We start from the raw sequence: 24,394 nt of genomic DNA, 5'->3' as shown, positions 1-24,394 counted from the left end.
TATCTTTGAATATTTTTCATTTTCAGAGCATCTCCAACAGTAATTGCTTATGAATTGCTTATGCTGATGTGTCAATTGTTTTTGTAATTGCTGGGTTGTATGGCTATTGCTTATTTAACAATTGTTGGAAAGAATTGCTTAATAAGAAATTCTTTTCTAAAGATGAGTTGGCCAAATATTTAATTCTTATTGGTCAAGTGTTTCATTCTCAATTGTTTGATTGATTGTATCAATGTAGGAGTGGATTGCTTAATTTCTAAAATTTTTATAATTGTTATTTAGCAATCCCTTTTCAATTGCTGGATTGGAAATGCTCTCAGAACCATCCAATGCTGCTCCGTGCGTTAATTAAAGAGAAGTTTGAACTGGGCTGGGTCGTTATTGGGCTAATGGGCCATAACATAGATGCCTAAGTCAATAGGACAGCTCTTTAATGTTCAGAGAGTAAAATTGGGCCATAACATAGATGCCTAAGCCATGACTTAATTAGCCTGCGAGGTATTTCGAGGATAGAAGAGCTTCATGAATCAATTGGGAAGCTAGAATATTTGAAAATACTAGACTTCAAGAAGTTGATGATTTTAAATATATCAGAGTGCTACCTATTAGATTATATGTCAAAATTGGTATGTGAACTCTCTAATTTGGAGGTATTAAAGGGTTTTGTGGTGGGCAGCGTGGGAAACAAAAACGAGTCATGCCAGCAAGGTGATCTTTCAAAAGTGAGTAAGCTTCGGAAACTCAGCATTAGAATTGCTACCGGAAATTCAGTTCTCAAAGATTCCAGTGGCTTAAAACCTCGGGACAACCTTTCGGTATTGACCATTATATGGGGAGGAAATAAGGACAATAATAAGAAACTGATCGACTCTTTACCAAAGAATCTGGAACTATTCTTAATTTGTACCTTAAAAGTGGATTATATCAATCCATATTACGGACCCATCTACGCTATGCATAGTACCATATATAGCCTCGCTCAAACTTTGTTTAACTAATATTTCTGAAAGACATGGTCGTATTCATTTTACATGCACAAATTGATTTTAATTGACTTAGAATGACAACGACAGCTCATTAGTGCACATGTTCAAAGAATTCTGAAAAAATGTCAAATCTGGCTCGATCCAATCACTCGATCGAGCGACCAAAAATTGCATGTTCAAATAATGAAGTTCTCAATCTCCACCTTAAAAGGCTCATTCAGGTTCAAATGCGATGATATATATATAGAGAGATGTGCTACGGTGAGACGCGGAGTAAAACGCGTTTGTACTCCACGCTATTTTTTCATTTTGAAAGTCCAAATCGTTGATCCAAACCGTTAGATGTGATCTCCATAATAAAATATGCTTCGAAACTAATTTTTACATTTTTTGGAATTTTTTTTACTATTTATTAAGCCACTTTGAAATATCTGAAAATCCGGGTGAACAGTAAAAACAGTAAAACTTTCTGGACCACCGGATCAGCGATTTTCAAAGTGGCTTAATAAATAGTAAAAAAATTCCAAAAAACATAAAATTTGGTTTCCAAGCATATTTAAATATGGAGAAAAAGATGAACGGTTTGGATCGGTTGTTTGAATTTTCAAAATGGAATTTTTTGCTATGGAGTAAAAAACTCATTTTACTCTATAACTCACCATAACTCATCTCTATATATATATATATATATATATATATAAATATCAGAATCCCATTTTACAAAATCCAAAATAAACAAAACAAGTAATAATTTCAATAATGCAAGAGAGAGAGAGAGAGAGAGAGAGAGAGGAGAACGATAATTGCACCCTACTACTCAAAAATAGAAAATGAAGAAAACATGTAATAATTTGAATAAGCAAGGGAGAGAGAGTAGATCGATAGTGCACCCTACTAAAAAAATCATCTCAAAATCACACAGATTTATTAATTTTCTAATGCAAATTGATCTAATTAATTTGCTAGTCTTCATCACTTTCTTCCAATTAATCCAAACATATCATTAACCAGATTCTTGATGTCACCATGAGAACTCCCACCCTCTTGCATGGCAGTCAGTGCCGAGACCGAAACATTCTTTGCTTTAGAATGCATTGCCACATATTCACCTCCGGGCTCCATGAATTTAAACACAGCATGGGCTATCTCACTTCTCGGTACGAGTTCATGCTCTTCCTCTCTAGTGCTCCTCTTTCCTCCATCCCACACCTTAGCAGCACAACCAATCATTTCCACCAAATAGTTTTTCATTGATAAATTCCTCAGATGCAAAGGGCCAAGTTAGCATTGGCACACCTGCAGAGAGACCTTCTAGAACTGAATTCCATCCACAGTGAGTCAAGAAGGCTCCGATTGCCGGATGCGAAAGGATCGCCACTTGAGGGGTCCTTTCACCACCAATCCCCTTCCAGCTATCCTATCCTCCCAACCATCAGGCATCCATTCCTCCATGTTTTCTCCTCTAACAACCTAAAGAAAATTTCTTCTAGACTATTCTAAACCAATAGCTAATTCATGAAGTTGTTCAGATTTGAAGTAGCACTCGCTACCACTACTAGAATATGAGTTTATTGCATGCGTACCACTAGTTTGTTGCATGGTAAGTACGGTCCATGCAACAAAAATGAAGTTTTTGAATTCCTCAAACTTGTTGCAAGGGTAGTCTCATGCAACATGTATCGCATGCAAATATGTGATGGGCAACCATGCAACTGCTTTCTATCTCCCCATGCAATTACATTTTGAAGGTCAGATATTATATTTTATTAACATGCCATGCAACTACTTAACTCTATGCCCATGCAACTACTTTACCACCTTGTTTATATTATATTTTATTAAAAGTTCATGCAATTACTTAACCCCATACCCATACAACTACTTTACCTCTTGTTTATATTATATTTTATTGAAGGTCCATGCAACAACTTAATCACATACACATGCAACTACTTAACCCCATGTTTATATTATATTTTATACATGAATAATAGTTGTATATAAGAATTCAATACATTGATGATTTCAGTTTTAGCATTTAAAACAAACACTTCAAAATAATTGAGAAACAAAAATAATTGTACAAACTTTGTGACACAAAACATAGACAACTATTGATTCACCAATATTAAAACTCTTGATCGGAAGAAGCATCGAGGGCCTAGAAACTAAATTCATCCTCACCTTGGTCCGTGTCCAACTCTTCGTCAATACATGCCAAGAAATATAATTACAATTACAATTACAATTATCAAGAAACAATTACAACTCTACATTTACAAAAATTGCCCAATGCACCCTGGTTTGTACATTTCAGTTCTTTTTAGCACTAGTTTTAGCATGCCACTAATGCACATGATCCCTGCCTGTCAATTGCTCAACAACTGCAAAAAAAAAGGTACAACAATTTACAGCTCATGTATAGAGCTGGTTATCCAATTGTCAGGGTATTGGTATATGTTGGTGTGACATCATTAGGAGTAAACTATGTAAGTTAACTTTAGTTCTAGTAATATAATGGGCTTCTCTGTCTTTTATAAATATATATATATATATATAAATTGATGAACAAACTTTACTTTTATTCTAACCAGCCATAATTTATCATCACTCATTGTTATAGTAACAAACTTTGCAAAGAAAAGTATTTGTTGGCATTCATTCCTAAATAAGCAAAAATTCTGGTATAACAAACGACAAGTTAACTTACATGTGAGGGCCTAAGATGAGGCTATGTAATAAATAATCTATTAAATGCAATTACACGCTTAGCAGCAGCTGCTAAATTTTCAAAAAAAAAAACAAACAACAAGTTACATCCCTTTAGTACCATACTAATTTCGTAAAATTGTAATATGCTATATAAATTTTATATAGATTTGGAAAATTATGCACTTTAGATTTCAATAAGCCTCTAATTAATAAATTTAGATTTCAAAAAAATTGAAATGATACAGCATGTAAATTGTCACCAACCTTGCACCAGCCTCAATTCGACAAACAAGTGCTCCCCGACAACAGTAGTCTCCTTCGAAAACAAAAGATCAGAAACGAACTTATACAAAGCACCAGCAGGATCAAAGAGATTATCCTCACTGGAGCATGGATAACATATCACATCAGCCACCTCGATCTTTCTGACAACCGCCTTCTTTTTGGGGACTACACACAAGTCACTTTCCGGGCACCCCTTTAAAGCCGCTAGTGCCTCACCAACAGATGCAGTGAGAGACAATGACCTCACCGGCAGCTTGCCAATGCAGAGATGAGACAATTCATGAGACAACAAGGTAATGATTTCAGCACTAATTATGGGCAGATTAAGGCTCTCACCTATCCAAATTACACCCTTTCATTAATGAAGTCAGAAACCAATGCAGTCAAAAAAATTGGTTCAAGTTAAGAAAAAAATATAACGAATTACAAGTGATTATTTTGTCGCATAGGCATTACATCAAACAGCTTTTGTGCACAAAATCAAATAAACAGACTTACGAACTACAATAAATGTCTAAAGAAACAAAAATAGAAGATGAAAACAGTTTGAAATCTTACCACAAGAGGCGGATAGAGAGAGTGAAATGACAAAGGTGGGGTGGATTTCTCTGTCGAGCGAGATGTAGAGAGCAGCGACTGAGAGAGCGAAATCACATTTGTGAGAGCAGATGGAGTTCTCTGTCACAATGGAGAGGAGAGCAAGAGAGAGAGAGTGCAATATTTTGAACTGACGGAGAGGAGGGCCGGGGAGGGTCTGAGCATGCGACATGGAGCAAAATTTTTGAGAGGTTCGCTCAAGCATATCATCAAACACCTTACGTGTGTGACAAAATAAAAGAAACAAAAGGAAATATTCACTGTTAAATTTGTAAATATTTATTTTCATTTATATATTGAAAATAATTAGAAGAATGACAAAATAATGAAAACTTATTGTTAAATAAATTAAGTTGAGTGATATTTTATAAACTCAAAATAAAATTAAAAATGAACAAAATATTTTTAAATTTATATATGTACAAGTTAAGTAAATCATATACAACGAATAATATGGAAAAAAAAATTATGTAAATTATATTAATTAAATTTACGTAATAATTAATATAATAACACATTTATTGCTTAATTAAATGATTTTGACATATTAAATATTATAGCATGACATGCATGTTGTGTATATGACTTACATCTTCTATGCATGAATATGAACACAAACTCTTGTTTCGTGAGTTAATGAAGATGCATGAGAATATGTCATCCGTTAGTCGATCGGAACCATTTAAATTAAAGAGCACTGTATTTATTGTCTTGCATCCAAATTTGATCAAATTTTATTTTTATTTACCCATCCATTCATTTAACCAAAAATTAAATCATCGTATGGCCATAAAACACTTTGTGTTGGATCAAAACTCATACATAATAAAACTTCCAAACTCTTATATTGGTTACTTTCAATATTCTTTCTTGATCATTTTAAAACAGATTTGAAATGATTTTATTGCAGATCAACCGTTGATTTTCGACATGAAAATTAACGGTCTAAAAATGTTTTCTAAATTTGAAGGAACATATAATGTTGAAAGTCTATAAAAATTACATGTATAAATATGATTTGACCATATAAGATAAAAAAAAATGCTTTTTTTTTTAATCTTTTTCATATGTACTGCTGTACATGTATTAGATGATTACTAAATATCAAGCTTTCTTGCCGTTCGATAAGTGAAAAACGGTCCAGATTTATTCATTCTGAATAGCTGTGGGTACGGAGTTCCTTTACTCTGAGGTAATATAATTTTTATGTTTAGATCTGGCGGTACAGGATGCATAAGATTTTTTAATATTGGTGTGTGAAGATAACTACATGGCCCAATCTAAACACACATTTTACGTTACCTGAGAGTATCTGAAACCCTTTCTACCTTTTGATACGTGGGTAGCGTTTTTTTATTCTCTCCGAAATCTCTCCTCTCTGTGCTCATCTCCCCTCTTCAACCAAACACAGTGTTAAAATCCAAAAAATTTCACTTCCCTCCAATTCCCTCCCAAAATTTCACCAAAATTTCACAAGTTATCATCTCCCGCTCTCCCTCTTAATCCATAATTTTTTTTTTCATATCTCGCTCTCCCTCTTCCTCACTAAATTCCAGCCACCACTTTCGCTTAGGGTTTAACCCCCTCCTCTCAGCCGCACCCCTACTCCTCCGCCCAACCACTCCCTACTCCACCCAGCCGCACCCAAAGCGAGGTGACTCAGATCTAGGGTTTATCCCTCTCCTCTTTTCCAACTCACCAAAATTAAACTTCACTTTTAATTTCTATTGAAAGCTAAAAGGGGAGCTTAGAGAAGGGCGTGCCTTTGATGGATGGTCAGAAGCCACACTTAATTTTCCTCCGACTCCAATTTTTGGTTATTCCTTTTGAAAATTTTAATGTGCATCTGTGTCAAAGTTTGAGTTGAAACAAATAATAGTTGGTGCTGGTACTATGCTAGCTCTGCACACTAATAATTGCCTGGTCCAAGTTAGCCAATTTTATTCTCCTACTCCAATTTGTCCAATATATAGCACCTTTTGTTACTCCAATTGGTTCAAGCTAGCTCTGCACACTAATAATTTCTTTTGACAAATATGTATCTAATCCTGATGAATGTATTCATGAATTTGTTTATTTTTTATACTTTGTAGCATGGCAAAGATGCTTGAGAAGTACCAGAGGACCAGCTACAGTGGACCAGATCAAATTGTAGTAATTTTTTTTTCTGAATTGTAAATTGTGAAATTATGTCAACTGGATAGTGTAAAAGAGTTGTTTATATCGATTAGTGATATACTGGCTAGATTGTCTAAATGGTTTGATCTGTTGTAGCTTAGTCCATTTGTGATTGGTAGATACACAATTAAATGGTAAATCTGAAGTTCTAAACCGATCAATCAACACTTATCATTTTTTAACACATTTGATTTGTTTTCAATTTCAAGATGGAGCTAGTGAGAACAAAAGGCACAAAAACGGGAGTAACAAAGAAGCCAGAGGCCCATGCACACATGCCTCTTGAGCTATTGATCCAAATAGATGTACCGGTGGATGTTCTCAAGTCATTTTACTTGTTCCCTTCCATGGTTAGGTAGGGGCAGCGGGGCTGACGAGGTGCGCTCCTAATCACTTCTCTGATTTTTATTAAGTGGTCAATCATAGTCCTTGAATTTGCAGTGCGGTTTCAGGATCTCATTTTATTAATATGAATTAGGTTCAACAAGGATAGTAATCCTCTATTTTCAACTGAGCCTCTATAAGCTTTGAATTGATCCTTGGCAATCCTCACTAGTTGAAACACAAGACAACAAGAAGTTCATTAAATTACCCTGACTTTGTTATCTATAGTTGTTGCAAGTTGGGGATTAAGTTGGCAACATCTATCAACATTTACTTTACTCCAAAATAATTCCAAAATTAAGGTGCTAAGTGCAGCTAACAAAAAAAAAAAAAGTGCTTTGTTATAATATTGCATGCATAAATTAAATGTGCTTTGTTATAATTTCTTCCATGAATCTCTACCTTTGGATAAATGGTATCAATGAAGAAGAGAAAACCGACAAGGATTGAGGCCTTATTTACATAATTGAAATAAGTCAGGCTGGAAGCAAGGGCATTTCATGTCTTTCCTCATTTTTAAGTTATAAACAAAGTTATGTATCATGAAATTTGGTTGTGTTTCATTTATTTGGTAGGTTGGCATCTTGGATTGCTACAGTTCAAGGCAAAGATAAGTCTAGATATACTCCAAAACTAATATAGTTTTTGCATTTACCGTTCTAATCTATAATTTGTTTTAATTTAATATTTTATATTACAAATACAAGTTAACAAATTTTGCTGCAGCAAATTGATTTAATGATATATGCTTACAGTAGTGTTAGTATGTTGTTATGACTGACTGACTATATTTGAGAAGTCAATTAATGAATGCTCCCCAATAATTTTTGATATATGCATGTATTCATCACTTTTATGATATTGCTCCAATATTACTATCACATGTAAGCAACTCCCATCATTTTTTAGCTATTGTAAAGCCATCTAAATTGCTTCAAAACTTCTCAGATATTGGTCACATGTTTACTGCAAAAGTTGCCATGGGGTGCTCAGAGCAATGAAGGCCATTAAGGTTTCTCTACAAGTCGTCTCAGTAGCACTAATTGGTTTTTTTCTGCTGCAAATTGTAGCATAATCTAAAAAATAGCAAAGACCTTCATTTTTGGTAATGCGAATATTATAAATTTCAATGTGTAATGCTTTTTTGACATGCCATTTAGTACTTTTGTTTTGTTGTAATGCTTTTTGGTATTTTTTGGTACACTATATGATGATTATACTATGTTGATGAATGTTTACTATATGTTTTTTTTCTATATTTCAATGTATATGTTAGTTTGGTTCAATGGGAAATTTAAAAAGTTACTGGCTTGGTACCGGGTTGGTATCAGATTGGTACATGGAGGATTGTAGAATTAGGGCATGCTGATATATTGCAAATATTATGGTCATTATTTGTGTTGGTATATACATGCAAATATTAAGAACTATGGAGCATGCAAAAAGTATTGCTGCCAGCTTTGTATATAGTTAGGTGGGACCCACGTGTGTTGGCCTTGCATATAGTCAGGTGGGACCTATGTAGCACAACCTTGCAAATAGTCAGGTGGGACCCTGTTCTTTGCCCTTGCAAATAACTAGTTGGGACCCACTCTATTTTTCCTTGCAAAAACTACAAACGGGATCAACTCTGAAAGTATTAGCATGCGTACTTGTTGCAAGCGTAGTCGCATGGAACAAGTCAGAAAATAGTTGTTGCATGGGTGTCCTTGCAAATACTTAGTAGTTGTAAGGAACGTAGTTGTGACGTTACAGTTGCAAGGGTAAGCACATCCAACAAGCCTTTTCAGGCTTGTTGCAAGGGTATATCCATGCAACAAGCCATTTTCAGATGCATGCAATAAACTCAAATTCTAGTAGTGTACTGAAGCTTACATAAACAACTGATTAATGATAGTCGTGCTCCTTTTCAAGCGCACGAAATGTGTTGAACACAATGCCGTAAACATCAGGCCAAGATCTGAACAGGTTATCAAGAGGGTGGGATTTCTCAAGGTGACATCAAGAATCTGGTTAATGATAAAAAATAAATCTATGTGATTTTGAGATTGTTTTTTTAGTAGGGTACATGTATCGCTCTCTCTTTTTCTCTTAAATTTCATTATTCAAGTTATTAGTTGTTTTATTTATTTTGGATTTTATAAAATGGGATTCTGATATATATAATATAACATTGATCGAGAGTTGGATCGAGCCAGCTTAATTTCAGGTCGTCCAGCTTCAGATCATTTGTGGCTCTTGAGTCTTTGGGTCAAATTGGGCCGGGATTAATTTGGATCGTCCAACTTCTCCATTTTCAGATTTTGTTCAATTTCAATTTTACCCAGCCCTTTAATAAATTTATTAATTCTGTTTGAAATTAAGCTCAACAATTCGAAATGAAACATAATAGAACAAATTATATTTATAACCGTAACAAAAAAGTAGTAATTATGTGCCCATATAAATTCTGTAAATAGCTATTTTCTCCATGAAAATACAATTATAATCAATTTACTCACAAAAAATTATTTTTGTGCCCTTTAAAATCAACTTCTGTGAATGTACCTTGAAAAAAAGGAAGTGTCTTAATATCTCTGTTTGAGAAGTGAAAGTTAATTTGCTCTGCCAGCTCACTTATATTTTTATGAGCGGTATACCCTTGGCATTATACAAAACATATTAAAAAAAAATGAATTTTACGGCCTGTCAAAGCATTATACAAAACATAGAAGAAAGTGTGATTTTTAAAATTATATTTCAAAGTGAAAGATAAGTCATCGGTCAATTGGTTAAATTCGCCTTCAAAGATCTTTATTCTGGATAATTGTCAAATTATTTTACAGTTTTGGTTCAAGTATTTATGTTTATTGTTGTTAGATGAACTGTGCATATTGAAATCAAACAAAACATTTTGCAGTTGGTTAGACCACCAGTGAATGGAATACATATATAGATATGAGCATATCGCATTAACCAACAGATGTTGACCAATAAAACACACGAAGTAAAGCAAACCAATGAAAACTTCGGAGCAAATCATATATAAAAAAAAAGACAGACAAGATAGAACACTAAAAGCCATGACAAACAAGGAAGAAAATAAAACAATTAAAAAAATAACTTGACAAACAAGGAAGAAAATAAAACAATTAAAAAAATAACTCCATAACATACATGGTACGTAACACCACTTTTCTCTTGTTCAATTTAGAAGCCATGAATAGAACTGTGAAAGTTAAAGCATCATGAGCTCGGGGGAATGAAGTAGGCAAAAACAGCAAAGAAAGATTGTACTAATGTAAGAACTAGAAGTATGAAAGCAGCGACAACAGAGATTGTTGCCCACGGACTGCTAAAGTAATCACGAATCAATTTTGCTCGATGCCTGGGCCAGCTTGATTCAGTGTATCTATTCACTTCCGTGTATAATTCTGCCAAATAGTGATTGCTCGCAACAAAATTACCTTCAGAGACCTGGTTGAAGAAATCAGCCAACTCCTCTTGACTGCCTAGCCAGTTCTCAAGGATTCCGCACTCTTGTAATATTGTCACATCATTTGGTGTGTTGACTAGTTTATCCAAAAATGATAGAAACCTTCCAAAAGGGGAATTCTCTTTACCATATTTGGAATGTTCAAATGCTAAAAGATTTGCGAAAAGAGGTTTAGTGGAATCGATAATTGTTAGTCTAGGGATTTTTAAGACACCATATTCAAATGATATGTCGAGCATATGTCTCGGGTTGCTCTGTTGTGTGAATTTCAGGCCCTTTTGTTTGAGCTCAGTGGCAGAACGCATCACCATCGAGGATATATTCCCGGTAGAATTTAGAAATGCCACTGACAAGCTTTGAGAAGTCGAATGACGAGATCTTCGTCTACGCACCAGCCTTGAACGAAATCGATGAAGCAAACCTTTGGTAATTCTATTGGAACTGAACATTTTGCTTGAACGAAACCGATGAAGCAAACCTTTGATAATTCTATTGGCACTGAACGTTTTGGTTAGATTAAATGATTTGGAACTCAATACAAGTGGTTTCTCTGGGTTGGGAACTAAATAGTGGTAACAGAGATGTAGCAAATGATGAATTTCAGCTGGAGGGTCTGGAATTTCAGCTAGAAATTCTATAATTTCAGCTGGAGGGTCTCGAATTTCAGCTAGAAGGTCTAGAATGTCTCGAATTGCAGCAGCTACAAGGTCTACAAATTCAGCTGGTAGGTCTGGAATTTCAGCTGGAGGGTCTGGAATTTCAGCTGGTGGGCCTGGAATTTCAGCTGGAGGGCCTGGAATTTCAGCTGGTGGGTCTAGAATTTCATTTCGAGGGTCTGGAATTTCCGCTGAAGGGTTTGGAATTTCAGCTAGATGGTCTGGAATTTCAGCTGGAGGGTCTGTTATTATGGATTCTATGGTGTCTGTAGTTTCAGCTGGAGGGTCTGGAAATATGGAGTTATCGGGCAACAAAAAATAAGCAATGTATTTAGGAAAAATCATTCTAAATTCTTGATTAAAACCAATCAGGTGGTACAACTTCTCAACTATAAAGAAGGGAATATGGTTCTCTTGAAGTACCAAATCACGGTTTATGAAATGAGAATTCCACCAAACCTCAAAAATAGAATTTAAATTTCCTACGATAGCTTTTAAGAAGTACTCGAGCACAAAGCATCCATCAAGCAGCATCATCTCGACAAATGCATCGCTGTCAAGATAATCAAACGTCTCACTATAACACCGCCGTGTTCTTTCTTCTAGCAAGCTCATCTCTGATATACAGAGATCTAATCTTATGTGGTCCTGACGGGACAAGAAATCCTGCAGGAACTGCCATTTTTGATCCTCCTTGGTTCGAAGGGTCTGTTTACCTCGGTGGAATGGGCCGATGGAGATGACAGAGGGTTCGAAGAGATTCTTCTTGCTTTGGGAAATGTTTTGTGGTATGCGAAAGATTGTGAAGTTCTTTGCCTCGTGCGTATTGCCCCATAATGTGTCGAGTTTAGTTTGCATATTTATTTTGCACAATTCTAGTTTACGTTGCATTGGTTCTAACAGAGGAGAGGCTTCGACATTTACAACTATTTGGGTTTCTTCCATTAAATTTTTTTGGTGAATGGAAGGGTTTTGGTTCAACTTGAACCAACTGACCTTTAACATTTGTATTTATATTGATCATTAGTGTGGCCCCATCACGCTGAGCTCGAAGATGGAGCTTGGAAAGTGATAGGACCTTCACCAGATCTCTCTTATAATTATTGTGCATACATAAGAAAATAAAAATGCTACTTTTCAACAGAGACCTTGCATTATTGAAAAAGCTCTCCTAAAATGAAGGACCAACAGTGAGCCACGAAAGGCACAAGGAATTCAGAGGAAATTAAAGTCTTCCAAAATTCATAACTCAATTTTTTTCTTAACTATTATATGGAGATCAATGTGGTTCTGGAACTAAATTTCTACTTCTTTTAGTAGAAATTTAATCTACATTTATCATTATTTTATAACCCCCAAAGAAATGGTTCATTATGACCTGCACTGGAACTAGAGGCCTCCGAGTACTAGGCCTGTTATCTCAATCAATTAAAAATAAGAAAAGAAAAATCAAACCATCGAAGTGTTTTCAAAAGTGTGACGTTTGGTGAATGGAAGAGCTAGTAGGATATTGTTGGAATAATTTATTGCAAGTCAGAAAAATTATAACTTGTTATGTCCATAATTAATATTTCAAAAGTGAGACTTTATCAATAATTTTTTAGTACTTAATTAGGGGACAATGATCCAGGAAGAGAAATGAGAAAAATAATATGACAGAAGTAGTTCTCTTAAAGCATTAATTTTAGTTAAGAAAACATATATTATTTTATAGAATCATTCAATAAAAATAAACCTAAACTATAATCCAAAATTTAGTATTTTTGTTCAAATTAAACTATATAAAACTAGAATTTGTTCAATGGAATTTGCTTCCTAAAATTATATCTAATACAGAATAATTTAGGTTATATAATAATGATTTCTATAAAACAATCCTAATTATGGCAAGTAATTAAATTATTTATAATACAGCATAATTTAAGTTATATAATAATGATTTCTATAAAACAATATTGTTAGTTAAGTCAAGTAAATTATAACTAATACAGTATTTTTTATGCACATACGCCTTCATATGTTGAAATTTTATCATTGATTTATAACAACAAAATCTGCAATATAAAAATATTAAAAGAATTATATTTTTACATGCGTACAACTTTTCAGAAAATTTTAGTCTGCTTGTATATATGAGATGAATGTTTAGAAAATAATTTAAATCCAACTTGATATGTATAGTGTGGTTTAAAGACACCTTATATATTTCCGTTATCCTATACAAATGATTTCCTGCAACCAATAAAAAAATGCGAGCTTATATGCAAAATTTGATATTAATTGTATTATTTTGCGTTTTGAAACTAAATCATATCAAAAAGATATCAATAAAGCAATTAATATAGTACAAAATGATATATATATAGAGAGAGAGAGAGTTGGGCTAAAATGAGCCATGGAGTAAAATGAGTTTGTGCTCCATGACACTATATATTTATTTTGAAAATCCAAACGACCGATCCGAACCGCTCAACATGATCTCCATATTAAAATGTGCTTGGAGACAAAATTTTATATTTTTTGAAATTGTTTTACTATTTATTAAGCCACTTTGAAAATCGCTGATCCGATGGTCCAAAATTTTTTACTGTTTTTACTGTTCACAGCAAAACAGCAATTTTCAAAATTGCTTAATAAATAGTAAAAAAATTCCAAAAAATGTAAAATTTAGTTTCCAAGCACATCTCAATATGGAGATCATGTTGAGCGGTTCGGATCGATTGTTTGGATTTTCAAAATGAAATTATGGTGTGGAGTACAAATGCGTTTTTTACTCCATGGCTCACTATAGCTCATCTCATATTTATATATATATATATATATATAACAAAATGAAATATAATTCTAATATTAGACTTATTTTTCTCTCAAAATGAAATATATACACTACAAAATGAAGTAATTAAAGCAATGAATTTCCGTACCATCAAAGAGGAAAAATGAAGTAATAAGAATAAAACACATGGTGCCCACATTATGAAAAGCAAAAGTATTTCACTATTTTTTTGTCTTGCCATTATGCTCCACCTCTTTCAAACAATTAATCTTCAAATTTGCAAAAGAGAAAGGAAAATAAAAAAGAAAGGGTACCCCAGAAACGAAAGGAAGTAATGAATGAAATTTAGTTGCCAAACCACATTCTCCAACTATCCGCATTCCGCTAACTTTCTCTTGAGAACTTTGGTTGCCAAAAAAACTATAGCACTGAATTATTCCAAGGAAATTAGACATTACTTTATCATTAGTATAAATTAATTAGTCAATTGATTTTTTCATGCTTATAAAATTTACTATATATCATGAAGAAAAAACAAAAAGAAATTATTAACAAATGTTTTAAGGCTACGAATGGAATGAAATTACAAACCATGTACATGCAGCATATATAGGCAAACTCAGAGACACCATAAATGAGTCCATTTTGAATGATATTAATTGATCAATATGGGTGCGCCAGGACTGTACAATAATTTGATATGTTAGTATATATAGTAATCCAGTCTATTTTGAAGTTGTATATTTTATATACTTCATTCCGTTATATTTCTCTATTTTGTTGGCGTTGTTAATGACAAAAAAGACAGCTTATTACCCCTCCATGCCACTCAATCCTAATTTTACATGCTATTTTCAGAAATCCTACATATACAAGAATTTTTTACTACTAGAATTGTTCAAGTAGAATAATTTTTTAAGCTCAAGAAAATTAAAGAAAACTTTTATTATAGAAAGTGACAAATGACTTGTCGCTCAAGCAATGAATTTCCATATCATCAAAGAAGAAAAATCAAGTAAAGAATAAAGGAAAGAAATCAAAAGCAAAAGCAAAATTATTTCATAGTATCCTTGTATTGCCATTATGGTCCACCTCTTTTAAAAATTTAAATCTTCAAATTTACAAAAGAGAAAAGAAAATCAAAAGAAAATGTACCACAAAACGAAAAGAATATGTAATCTTTTGGTCCAAGCAATATAATTGAATTATGGTTACTTATTTACTGGGATAGCATATCTTTGAGATTCACAAGAATTATTTAAGTACAGTAAAGAAAAGAAAATAAATGACAAGATTTGGGTAGAATTGAAAATTGAAAATTGAAAATTTATTATCAAATGTTTTTCTTATACAACAAAGATAATATGCTGGTTTTATATATATGAATCGGACAATTATTATTATTCGCTATTGGACTAATGTCCTTAGATTTGTATATTTTACATTTTCAGAACTGTCCAACACTGCTCCGTTCGTTAATTAAAGAGAAGTTTGGGCTGGGTTGGTCGTCATTAATTTAATGGGCCATAACATAGATCATTGGACACTTATAAAATGGGCTTACTTCCTAAGCAACCTCTTTCTATTTCTCTGTGTCAACTAAGTTAAAACTTGAAATTTATCAAAAAGTGTTATTAAATGTTCAGAGAGTAAAATTGAATTTCTGAATTTTTCATGACAGCTGGTTTCTATTGACTCATTCTAACCATTTTGAGTAAATTGTGAAACTCACGAGTAATCATTTTTCTTCACCATTTTCTGGGTGTCCACTTTAGCATTCTTATATCCATTCATGGAGCATGCCATTGCAGGAATTTGTCCAAATTACTCTTAATTAGTATCCTGTTTGCGATGACAAGTAGGGATATTGTTCTAGTTTAGTCAAATTATCACCCATTGCAAATTACCGGGATGCCTTTTCACAAGTAGTGAGAGGTATTAATTATTATGGTAGAGTATCTTAATTAGGATCCAATAAGCTTAATTTGAGTTTTATTTTTTTCTACCAGCGTGATTTTGGTGCATAGTTCCTTCTGAATCACCATTTTAAGAGATGATATTGCCACATCTTGATTTATTTTCCAGAATACAGTGCTTGTGTAAAATTGGCCTTGATTTACTTTTTTCACTCGTGAAGTGAAATATATAAATAAAATCACAAAGATATATGTATTATAAGAGCCTCGAGGGATGACCGCCAAAAAATATGGGTTTTTATAGCCATGGTGCGCACTATCGGTAAGTGCCCTGTTTTGTTCAACAAATTAGACTCGAGTGGTAAGATTTAATCAACATCGTTGTACTGGTACAATACCAATGTAATATTATTACCGCTTAATTTTAGACATATATTAATCATATAATTTTTATCGAATGCTTAATCCAGTGTCATTGAACAATATCATGCTTGCACGAATTAATTAGGCAAGCACCTGTGTGGTTTTTCATTGTGGGTGGCCCTAGAATTAATATTTTTTTTCTAAATTTTCAATAGTTCAATTTTCAGTGTCTCACATCTTTTTGTGTCTCTCTTTCAGTTTTAATATGCTGCATAAGGGTATGCAGGAGAAAGACCTTATTATGGGAGGAAACAAAAATTGAGCACTAGCTACAAGCTTACGTTATGTGGCTCTTTGACACCAGAGTTTGAAAATTCAGTTGAAATTAATTTTGAGATATAAAAGCATCACAAAACTGGTGTTACAAGTTTTTCTTCTCTGATGAAATAGTATATGTCGAACTTAATTCTGTTAGACTTGTTTTAAGAAAGCTGTTGACTATTTGCTTGTTTGTAAATTACTGTATCTCTTTTAACCAATTTCAGAGAATAGAATGTGCTTTTGCCTTTAAAAAAAAATAAAAAAATTACTGTTTCTCTTTTATACTTTTTAGATATGCTACATCTAAGAAAATTGCTATTTTCCATAGATGATTTCTGGAGATTTAAACTAACGAACACAATTTGTTAAAGAATCTTGATAACAATCTCCGCACCTTTACCCCCACAAAAGAACCCACAGAAACTTCCAAAACAATCATAGGAGATCACTCAATCATTAATAAAATTTTAGTGTTTAACTTGAAGCATCAAATTATTTATGTTGAATTTGGAAATATTAATCTCTATGCAGTGATCTCTAATTATAAAATAATAAATCAATCCATCAGTTATCCACGAACAATTTTTTTTTTTTTGTATCGTCCCTGCACAAATTTTTTTATTTTTTTTTGTATCGTCTCTGCTCAACTGGGGACCATTAAATAAACAATCCCCTCATCCAATAATAAATACTTCTCAGACATAATAATAAGTACTTGACGATACAAAAATGAATACTTTGTTCTTAAACTTGTCAATAAGTAACGTTTAATCAAATCAATATATCATCATGTCAGAGACAATAATAAATACTTCCTAGACATAATGATAAATACTTGTAAGAAATAATGATAAATACTTTCTTGAACATCAATAAGCCGATAAACATTTATTTCTGAATATTTTAATTGCAACTTTCAGTAAGACATCTATGACTAAAATGGATTAGATGAATATTTTATGTCACATTGATAAATACTTGATGGCACAAAAATGAATACTTTGTTCTTGAACTTGCTAATAAGTAATGTTTAATCAAATCAATGTATCATTGTGTCAGAAATAAATAGTAAATACTTGTCATACATATTGATATATACTTGTCAGACATAATGATAAATATTTTTTTGAATAAATAGTTATTTCGAAATATTTTAATTGCAAACTTTCAGTAATATATCTATGAATATTTTATATTATAGGGATAAATACTTGACAAGACAAAAATAAATACTATATTATTGAACTTGCCGACAAGTCATGTTTAGTCAATGGCAGTTATTAGCGGGACCATCGACAGTTAAGGAAGTTATTAGGGGACAGTATAATTTAATTCAAAAGTTAGTTAAGGCAGTTATTAGCAGGGATTGTTATTAGGGGATAATATAATTTAATGCAGGGACAAATGAAAGTTATTAGCGAAATAAATGGAGGGAATAAATGACAATTAAGGAAGTTAATATTGATAGATATAGTTCGGGGATAAATGGGGGGACGGGTGAGGGGAATGCTATAACTATTCTTTGTTAAAATCAAAAGCTAAGGATATAGATATAATAAAATGTACTTTAAAAATTACATGTGTTAAAATTATTCAAATTCTAAAACCGTCATAAAGATGCATGTAATATAATTAGTGTTTTACTATCTTCCTAGCGATCTCATGACATGCAAAATGTATATTTTAATATCTCAGTTTTAGAACTGCAATTTTAATTGTTCTTTTAATGCCTCTAGAGATGTTCTGAATTTTAATTGTTCTTTTAATATCTCAGTTTTAGAACTGAAAGTTTAATTTGATTAGGAATCTTAGGTCTTTCTATTGAAAATATTGTAAATATTTCTCTTATTAATATATCTGTTAGTGGAAATTTTTCACTAACAGAACCACCAGTTGTTCTACCAGCTCTACAATACCGCACCCCTGAAGACATATAGATGCTAATGGCAAGCTTAAATCAACAAGAAAATGTGATGAGTTGTGGACAAAGCATCATACAAAACTTATTAAAAAAATAATATATTTTACAGCTTGTCAAAGCATTATACAAATATATAGAAAGTGTGCTTCTTAAAATTATATTTGAAATAAAAAATAAGTCATCTGTCAATTGGATTAAATTCTCATATCGGAAATTCTAGATTAATTTTTAAATAGCATGATTACCATGTTATGTTTTTTTTTTTTTTTGTTTCTTAAATACTATTATAACTAATTAGATTTTTGTTTTATCATTGATCGAACAATATTTTAATGATGACTACCGATAGAAATTTACACGGTAAATTTTCTTTAAATTATATTTTTTGGGGAAAATGAGATTCCCTCAGAATTGCTTGCGATAAGAGTGTTTTCAGAGGTGAAATTGAAAATAAATAAATCTACAAAAACAAAGTAAAATAAATCAAAGATATATAGTGCAAAGTTACAAGGTAGGTACCTCTGAATAAAACTTCGTAGCAAATCATAAAAGCAAAAGACATACAAGATAGAACAGTAAAAGGAATGAAAATTGACAAACAAGGAAGAAAAAAAAAATGATTAAAGAAATAACTCTTCCTAACATACATGGTAATGCCACTTTTCTCTTGTTTAATTTAGAAGCCCTGAATATCATTGTGAAAGTTAAAGCATCATGAGCTCGGGGGGTATTTGTAGGCATAAACTGCGTAGAAAGTTTGTATAGATGTAAGAACTAGAAGTATGAAAGCAGCAAAGAGAGAAATTACTTTCCACGGACTGCTAAAATAATCACGAAACAATTTTTCTCGCTGCCTCTTCCAGCTTGATTTCATTCGATGTGATTCAATGTATCTCTTCACTTCCGAAACTAATTCCATCAAATAATGATCACTTGTAAAACTAGTACCTTTGGTGACCTGGTTGATGAAATGAGCCAACTCCTCTTCACTGCCTGGCCAATTCTCAACGATTCCGCACTCTTGTAATATTGTCACATCATTTGGTGTGTTTACTAGATTATCCAAAAATGCTACAAAGCTTGTAAAAGGGATATTCTCTTTTCCATATTTGGAATGTTCAAATGCTAAAAGGTTTGCGAAAATAAGCTCAGTGGAATCGTCGAATATTAGTCTAGGGATTTTTAAGGCACCATATTCAAATGATATGTCGAGCATATGTTTCGGATTGCTCTTTGGTTTGAATTTGAGGCCCTTTTGTTTGAGCTCAGTGGCAGAAGGTATCACCATCGAGGATATATTCCAGGCAGAATTCGGCAATGCCACTGACAAGCTTCGAGGAGTAGAATGAGGAGATCTTCCTCTGAGCACCCTTGAACGAAACCGATGAAGCAAACCTTTGATAATTCTATTGGCACTGAACATTCTGGTAAGATCAAATGGTTTGGAATTCAATACAACTGGTATCCCTGGGTTGGGCACTAAATAGTGGTAACAGAGATGGAGCAAATGATGAATTTCAACTGGAGGATCTGGAAATTCAGCTAGAGTGTTTGCAATTATGGTGTATGGAGTTTCAGTACGAGGGTCTTGAATTATGGAGCCAATGGGCAACAACCCATAAGCAATGTATTTAACAAAATCCATTCTATCATCTTGATTTAAACCAATCAGCTCATACAACTTGTCAACAATAAAGAAGGGAATTTGGTTCTCTTGAAGTAGCAAATCACGATTTATGAAATTAGAATTCCAGCCAACCTCATACAAATCTCCTCCTCCATACCATTTTGAGAAGTACTCGAGCACGAAGCATCCGTCAAGCAGCATCATCTTGACAAATGCATTGCTGTCAAGATCATCAAATGTCTCACTATAACACCTCCGTGTTCTCCCCTCGAACAACTTCATCTCTGATATACAGAGATCCAAACTTAGGTGGTCCCCACGGAACAAGAAATCTCGCAAGAACCGCATTTTTTGTTCCTCCATGGCTCGGAGGTGCTTTTGACCACGGTGGAATGGGCCGATGGAGATGACAGAGGGCTCAAAGAGATTCTTCTTGGTTTGGGAAATGTTATGTGGTGTGCGAAATATGGTGAAGTTCTCCGCCTCGTTTGCATTGCCCCATAATGTGTCGAGTTCACGTAGCAGAGAGGCTTTGAGATCTATAACTATCGAGGCTTCTGATAGAGGAGAGGATTCTGACAGAGGAGAGGCTTCTTCCATTAATATTTTTTTGTGAATGCAAGAATTTTGGTTGAACTTTGAACAAAACGACCTTTAACATCTGTACTTATATTGATCATTCGTGTGGCCCCATCACTCTGAGCTGTATAATTATTGTGCATACAAAACCTTAAACCTTCATGTATAAGAAAATAAAAATGCTACTTTTCAACAGAGCCCTTACATTATTGAAAAATATTTCCTGAAATAAATTAGGTCTAACAGTGAGCCACGAATTGCACAAGGAAATCTGAGAAATTTAATGTCGTCCTAAATTCATTACTAATTTTTTTTTTCTTACTAGTATTTGGAAGACGTGGTTCTGTCACTATATATTTTTGCTTACTTTCTACTACTTTTAGTAATTTAATATAGTAACATGTATCATTAATTTATAACCCCCAAAGAAATGGTTCATTATATATTGTAGGAATCATTTATTGCAAGTCAGAAAATTAAAAAGAAAATTTTATAATTTGTTAAACCTTCGAAGTGTTTTCCTAAGTGAGACGTTTCTAATGGATCTCGTAGGAATAATTTATTGCAAGTCAGAAAATTTATAATTTGTTATCTCAATAATTAATGTTTCAAAAGTGGGATTTTTTTAGTACTTTGAAAACATCCCGGAAGAAAATGAGAAAAAAAAATGTTGGAAGTAGTGCTTAAAACATTTTAGTTAACAAAACATAAATTATTTTATAGAATCATTCAATCAAATTAACCTATCATATAAAACATAATATATTATATTTGTCTAAATTAAACTAATACAGTATAAGTGTTGAAATTTCTATAAAACAATATGTTTAAATTAAACTAATACAGTATAATTTCTATAAAACAATCTGAATTAAGTCAAGTAAATTTCATAATACTTTGAACTTTCAGAATACACAAATCTTAGATAATATTTTGATGCACGCCTTCATATGTTGAAATTTATCGTTGATTTAAAACAACATAATCTTTCATCTAAAAAAATTAAAAGAATTATATACCATATAAAATTGTTTGATCTAATCTAATAATGTTTACGAAGTTTATATGTAAGACCAGCAAAAAGCTCACAATTTTTTTAAATGTTCGAATAATCTACACATATTAAAATGAAACTGATAGCAGTTTTTGCTTGTGTTAAATAGTTTGTATTTCTTAATTATTAAAGCAATTGTGTATACATATAATATAATATTTAAGAATTTCTATATTATATATCTAACTTTTAGTAGCTATTTTTAGAAATCGCACATCATATCTACAATAATTAAAAGAGAGCTACTAGTGTGGTCCCATCAAACAGCTCTCTTTGAAAATAGAAATGCTACTTTTCAAACAGAGAGCCCTTGCATTATTGAAAAATCTTACCGGAAATAAAGGTCTAACAGTGAGCTACGAATTCAAAGAAAGTTGAAGTCTTCCTTAATTCATAACTTAAATATTTTCTTAACTAGTATTTTGAAAATGTGGTTCTGGAACTAAATTTCTTTCATTATATATTTTGTCTTATACTTTCTCTAGCTTTTAGTATTGATTCGAGTAAGTCTGTTATATTAATCAAAAATAAAAAAAATTAAAATTAAACCTTTGAAGTGTTTGCACAAGTGAGACGTTTATAATGGATCTTGTATTAATAATTTATTGCAAGTCAGAAAAATTATCATTTGTTATCTCAGTAATTCAAGTTTCAAAAGTGAAACTTTATGAAGATTATTTTTAGTACTTGGAGAACATCCGGAAGAAAAGTGATACAAAAAAATGTCCCTTTGCAATTAATAATGTTGGATTTATCTCCTCTCCTATTGAGTGTTGACTCTTGAGTCTTCTTGATACTAATTAAGTCTAGTACTAACATGTCCTTTGAAACAATTTTATCATTAATTGACGAACCATCCCTATCATGCTCTGTACGTATTGGCTGACAAGGACAAATATTATATATAGGCCCATGTGTTATTTATTTATTGCAATAACATATTTATAGAAGATAGATCATATATGTTAACTGTATTCATATTTCACAGTATATATTTCATTTTGAGAGCAAAATAAGTCTAATATTAGATGCAATTAAATTTTGATTAATTAGTTTTGAACTTAACGCAAAAGTACAATTAATATCAAATTTTGCATATAACCTCGCATTTTTTTATTGGTTGCAGTAAATCATCAAAATTTGATATTAATTGTATTTTTCCGTTTCAAAAATAATTCATCAAAATTTAATTGTATCTAATATTAGACTTAGAGAAAAATAAGTTTAATATTTCATTTTTAGAAATAATCTCATAATCATTATATATACATATATTCCCAAAGTATCTGACTTTCCATGTGGTATGTTTTATTTTGAAAATCTATAATAATTTAGGAATTCCTATATCTATCTTTTACTTGGTATTTTCATAAATCCCACATCTACAATAATTTAGGAATTACAATTATTTCTCTTGCAAAATTATTGTATAAAGATATGGTGTAAACATAAAATAATTATATATATATATGATCTCAAAATTTAATCTATATTGGACTCATTCTACTTGTATAGATGAGATGAATATTTAGAAAATAATGTAAATCCAACTTGATATGGTTAGTAAGGTTTAAATACACCTTGAATATTTCCGCTATCCTATAAAAATGATTCAGTGCAACCAATAAAAAAATGTGAGCTTATATGAAAAAGTTGATATTAATTGTATTTTTGCGTTTTGAAACTAATTCATCATAAAAAGATATCAATAAAACCTAGAAGTATATCTAATATTGACTTATTTTATTCTCAAAATGAAATATATATACTACAAAATAAAGTAAAGCAATGAAACATACGGGTGTCCACATTACGAAGATTTTCATGTAATTATGTTCATTTGAAAGTAGTTCTATGACGCTTTAATTCATTACACTATATCTGAGCTTCCTCCTTCGAGGGTTCCACAATATATGATCTTAATATATAAAAATTAGATTAATCGATAATTGCTTTTGAAATTATTTGGCTATAATAATTTATATTTTTCTGGACTGAGAAAGTTTGTATAATATCATCACTTACAAACTCTTATAATACAACTAATATATGTTCCAACTGACCATGGTAATTAATGACTACTAAAAATTCATTTGTGAATTAGTTTGTTGAATCTGATCTTTTTTAAATTTAAATCCTGCACTATATATACGTTGCGCAATTAATTTCTTTTGGCACTGCGTAATGGTGGAGTAAAGTGCAGATAGCCTATTAATTTCAGCCTTATTCCAATAAAGGAAAATAATGAACGTGATTAAGTACTAAATTTTTAAATTAATTAATTTTTGAAGTTAGAAAATTTTTAGAGGGTATTAATAAAAAATTTGGTACTCTGTAGTCTGGGGAGGTGACCTCTCTTGATATTCAAAAACATATCAAATGACACTTCTTCTTTCCTACCTTACTCTTTTTTTCTTTTTTTCTAAAAATATCTCATTATTTGCAATCAATTCCCTGCTCTTATCATTTAGTACGGCGGCTATTTCTCAATTCTTAATATATTATTCAAAACAACCACTTGGTCACATTAATTTTCTCCCACCATCCTCACACATGCTTATGTA

The 24,394-nt window shown here is 32.1% G+C and overlaps 2 protein-coding genes and 1 long non-coding RNA gene across 3 annotated transcripts in view; all 3 read right to left on the bottom strand.

The window, feature by feature from the left end:
* LOC144557628 (UPF0481 protein At3g47200-like) overlaps nucleotides 1-20,821 on the bottom strand; it is an 85,294-nt gene extending 64,473 nt beyond the window's left edge. The window contains exon 1 of the mRNA XM_078306225.1: nucleotides 19,231-20,821. Within this exon, the coding sequence (XP_078162351.1) occupies nucleotides 19,283-20,797 (1,515 nt within the window). The 5' untranslated portion in view covers nucleotides 20,798-20,821 and the 3' untranslated portion in view covers nucleotides 19,231-19,282. The remainder of the gene's footprint in view (nucleotides 1-19,230) is intronic.
* LOC144556675 (soyasapogenol B glucuronide galactosyltransferase-like) lies at nucleotides 1,959-2,438 on the bottom strand. Its single transcript, XM_078305065.1, has 2 exons — nucleotides 2,344-2,438; nucleotides 1,959-2,247 (listed from the first exon to the last, which is right to left on the bottom strand). The coding sequence occupies exons 1-2, from the start codon at nucleotides 2,436-2,438 to the stop codon at nucleotides 1,959-1,961; spliced, it is 384 nt and encodes a 127-aa protein (XP_078161191.1).
* LOC144557403 (uncharacterized) lies at nucleotides 10,524-11,268 on the bottom strand. Its single transcript, XR_013512655.1, has 2 exons — nucleotides 11,096-11,268; nucleotides 10,524-11,038 (listed from the first exon to the last, which is right to left on the bottom strand). It is a non-coding gene; the product is annotated as an uncharacterized LOC144557403 (long non-coding RNA).
* Nucleotides 20,822-24,394: the final 3,573 nt, after the last annotated feature.

Source organism: Carex rostrata, chromosome 7, assembly GCF_964058835.1.
Source record: "Carex rostrata chromosome 7, lpCarRost1.2, whole genome shotgun sequence".
NCBI classification, from domain to species: Eukaryota; Viridiplantae; Streptophyta; class Magnoliopsida; order Poales; family Cyperaceae; genus Carex; species Carex rostrata.
This window is presented reverse-complemented; position numbering and strand designations above follow the sequence as displayed.

Bases quoted from the DNA above. Each gene is read 5' to 3' on its own strand.
- LOC144556675 (XM_078305065.1), bottom strand. From the start codon at position 2,438: ATGGAGGAATGGATGCCTGATGGTTGGGAGGATAGGATAGCTGGAAGG. The intron at 2,248-2,343 runs GCAATCGGAGCC...TTTGCATCTGAG, and splicing joins TGGCGATCCTTTCGCATCCG to GAATTTATCAATGAAAAACT.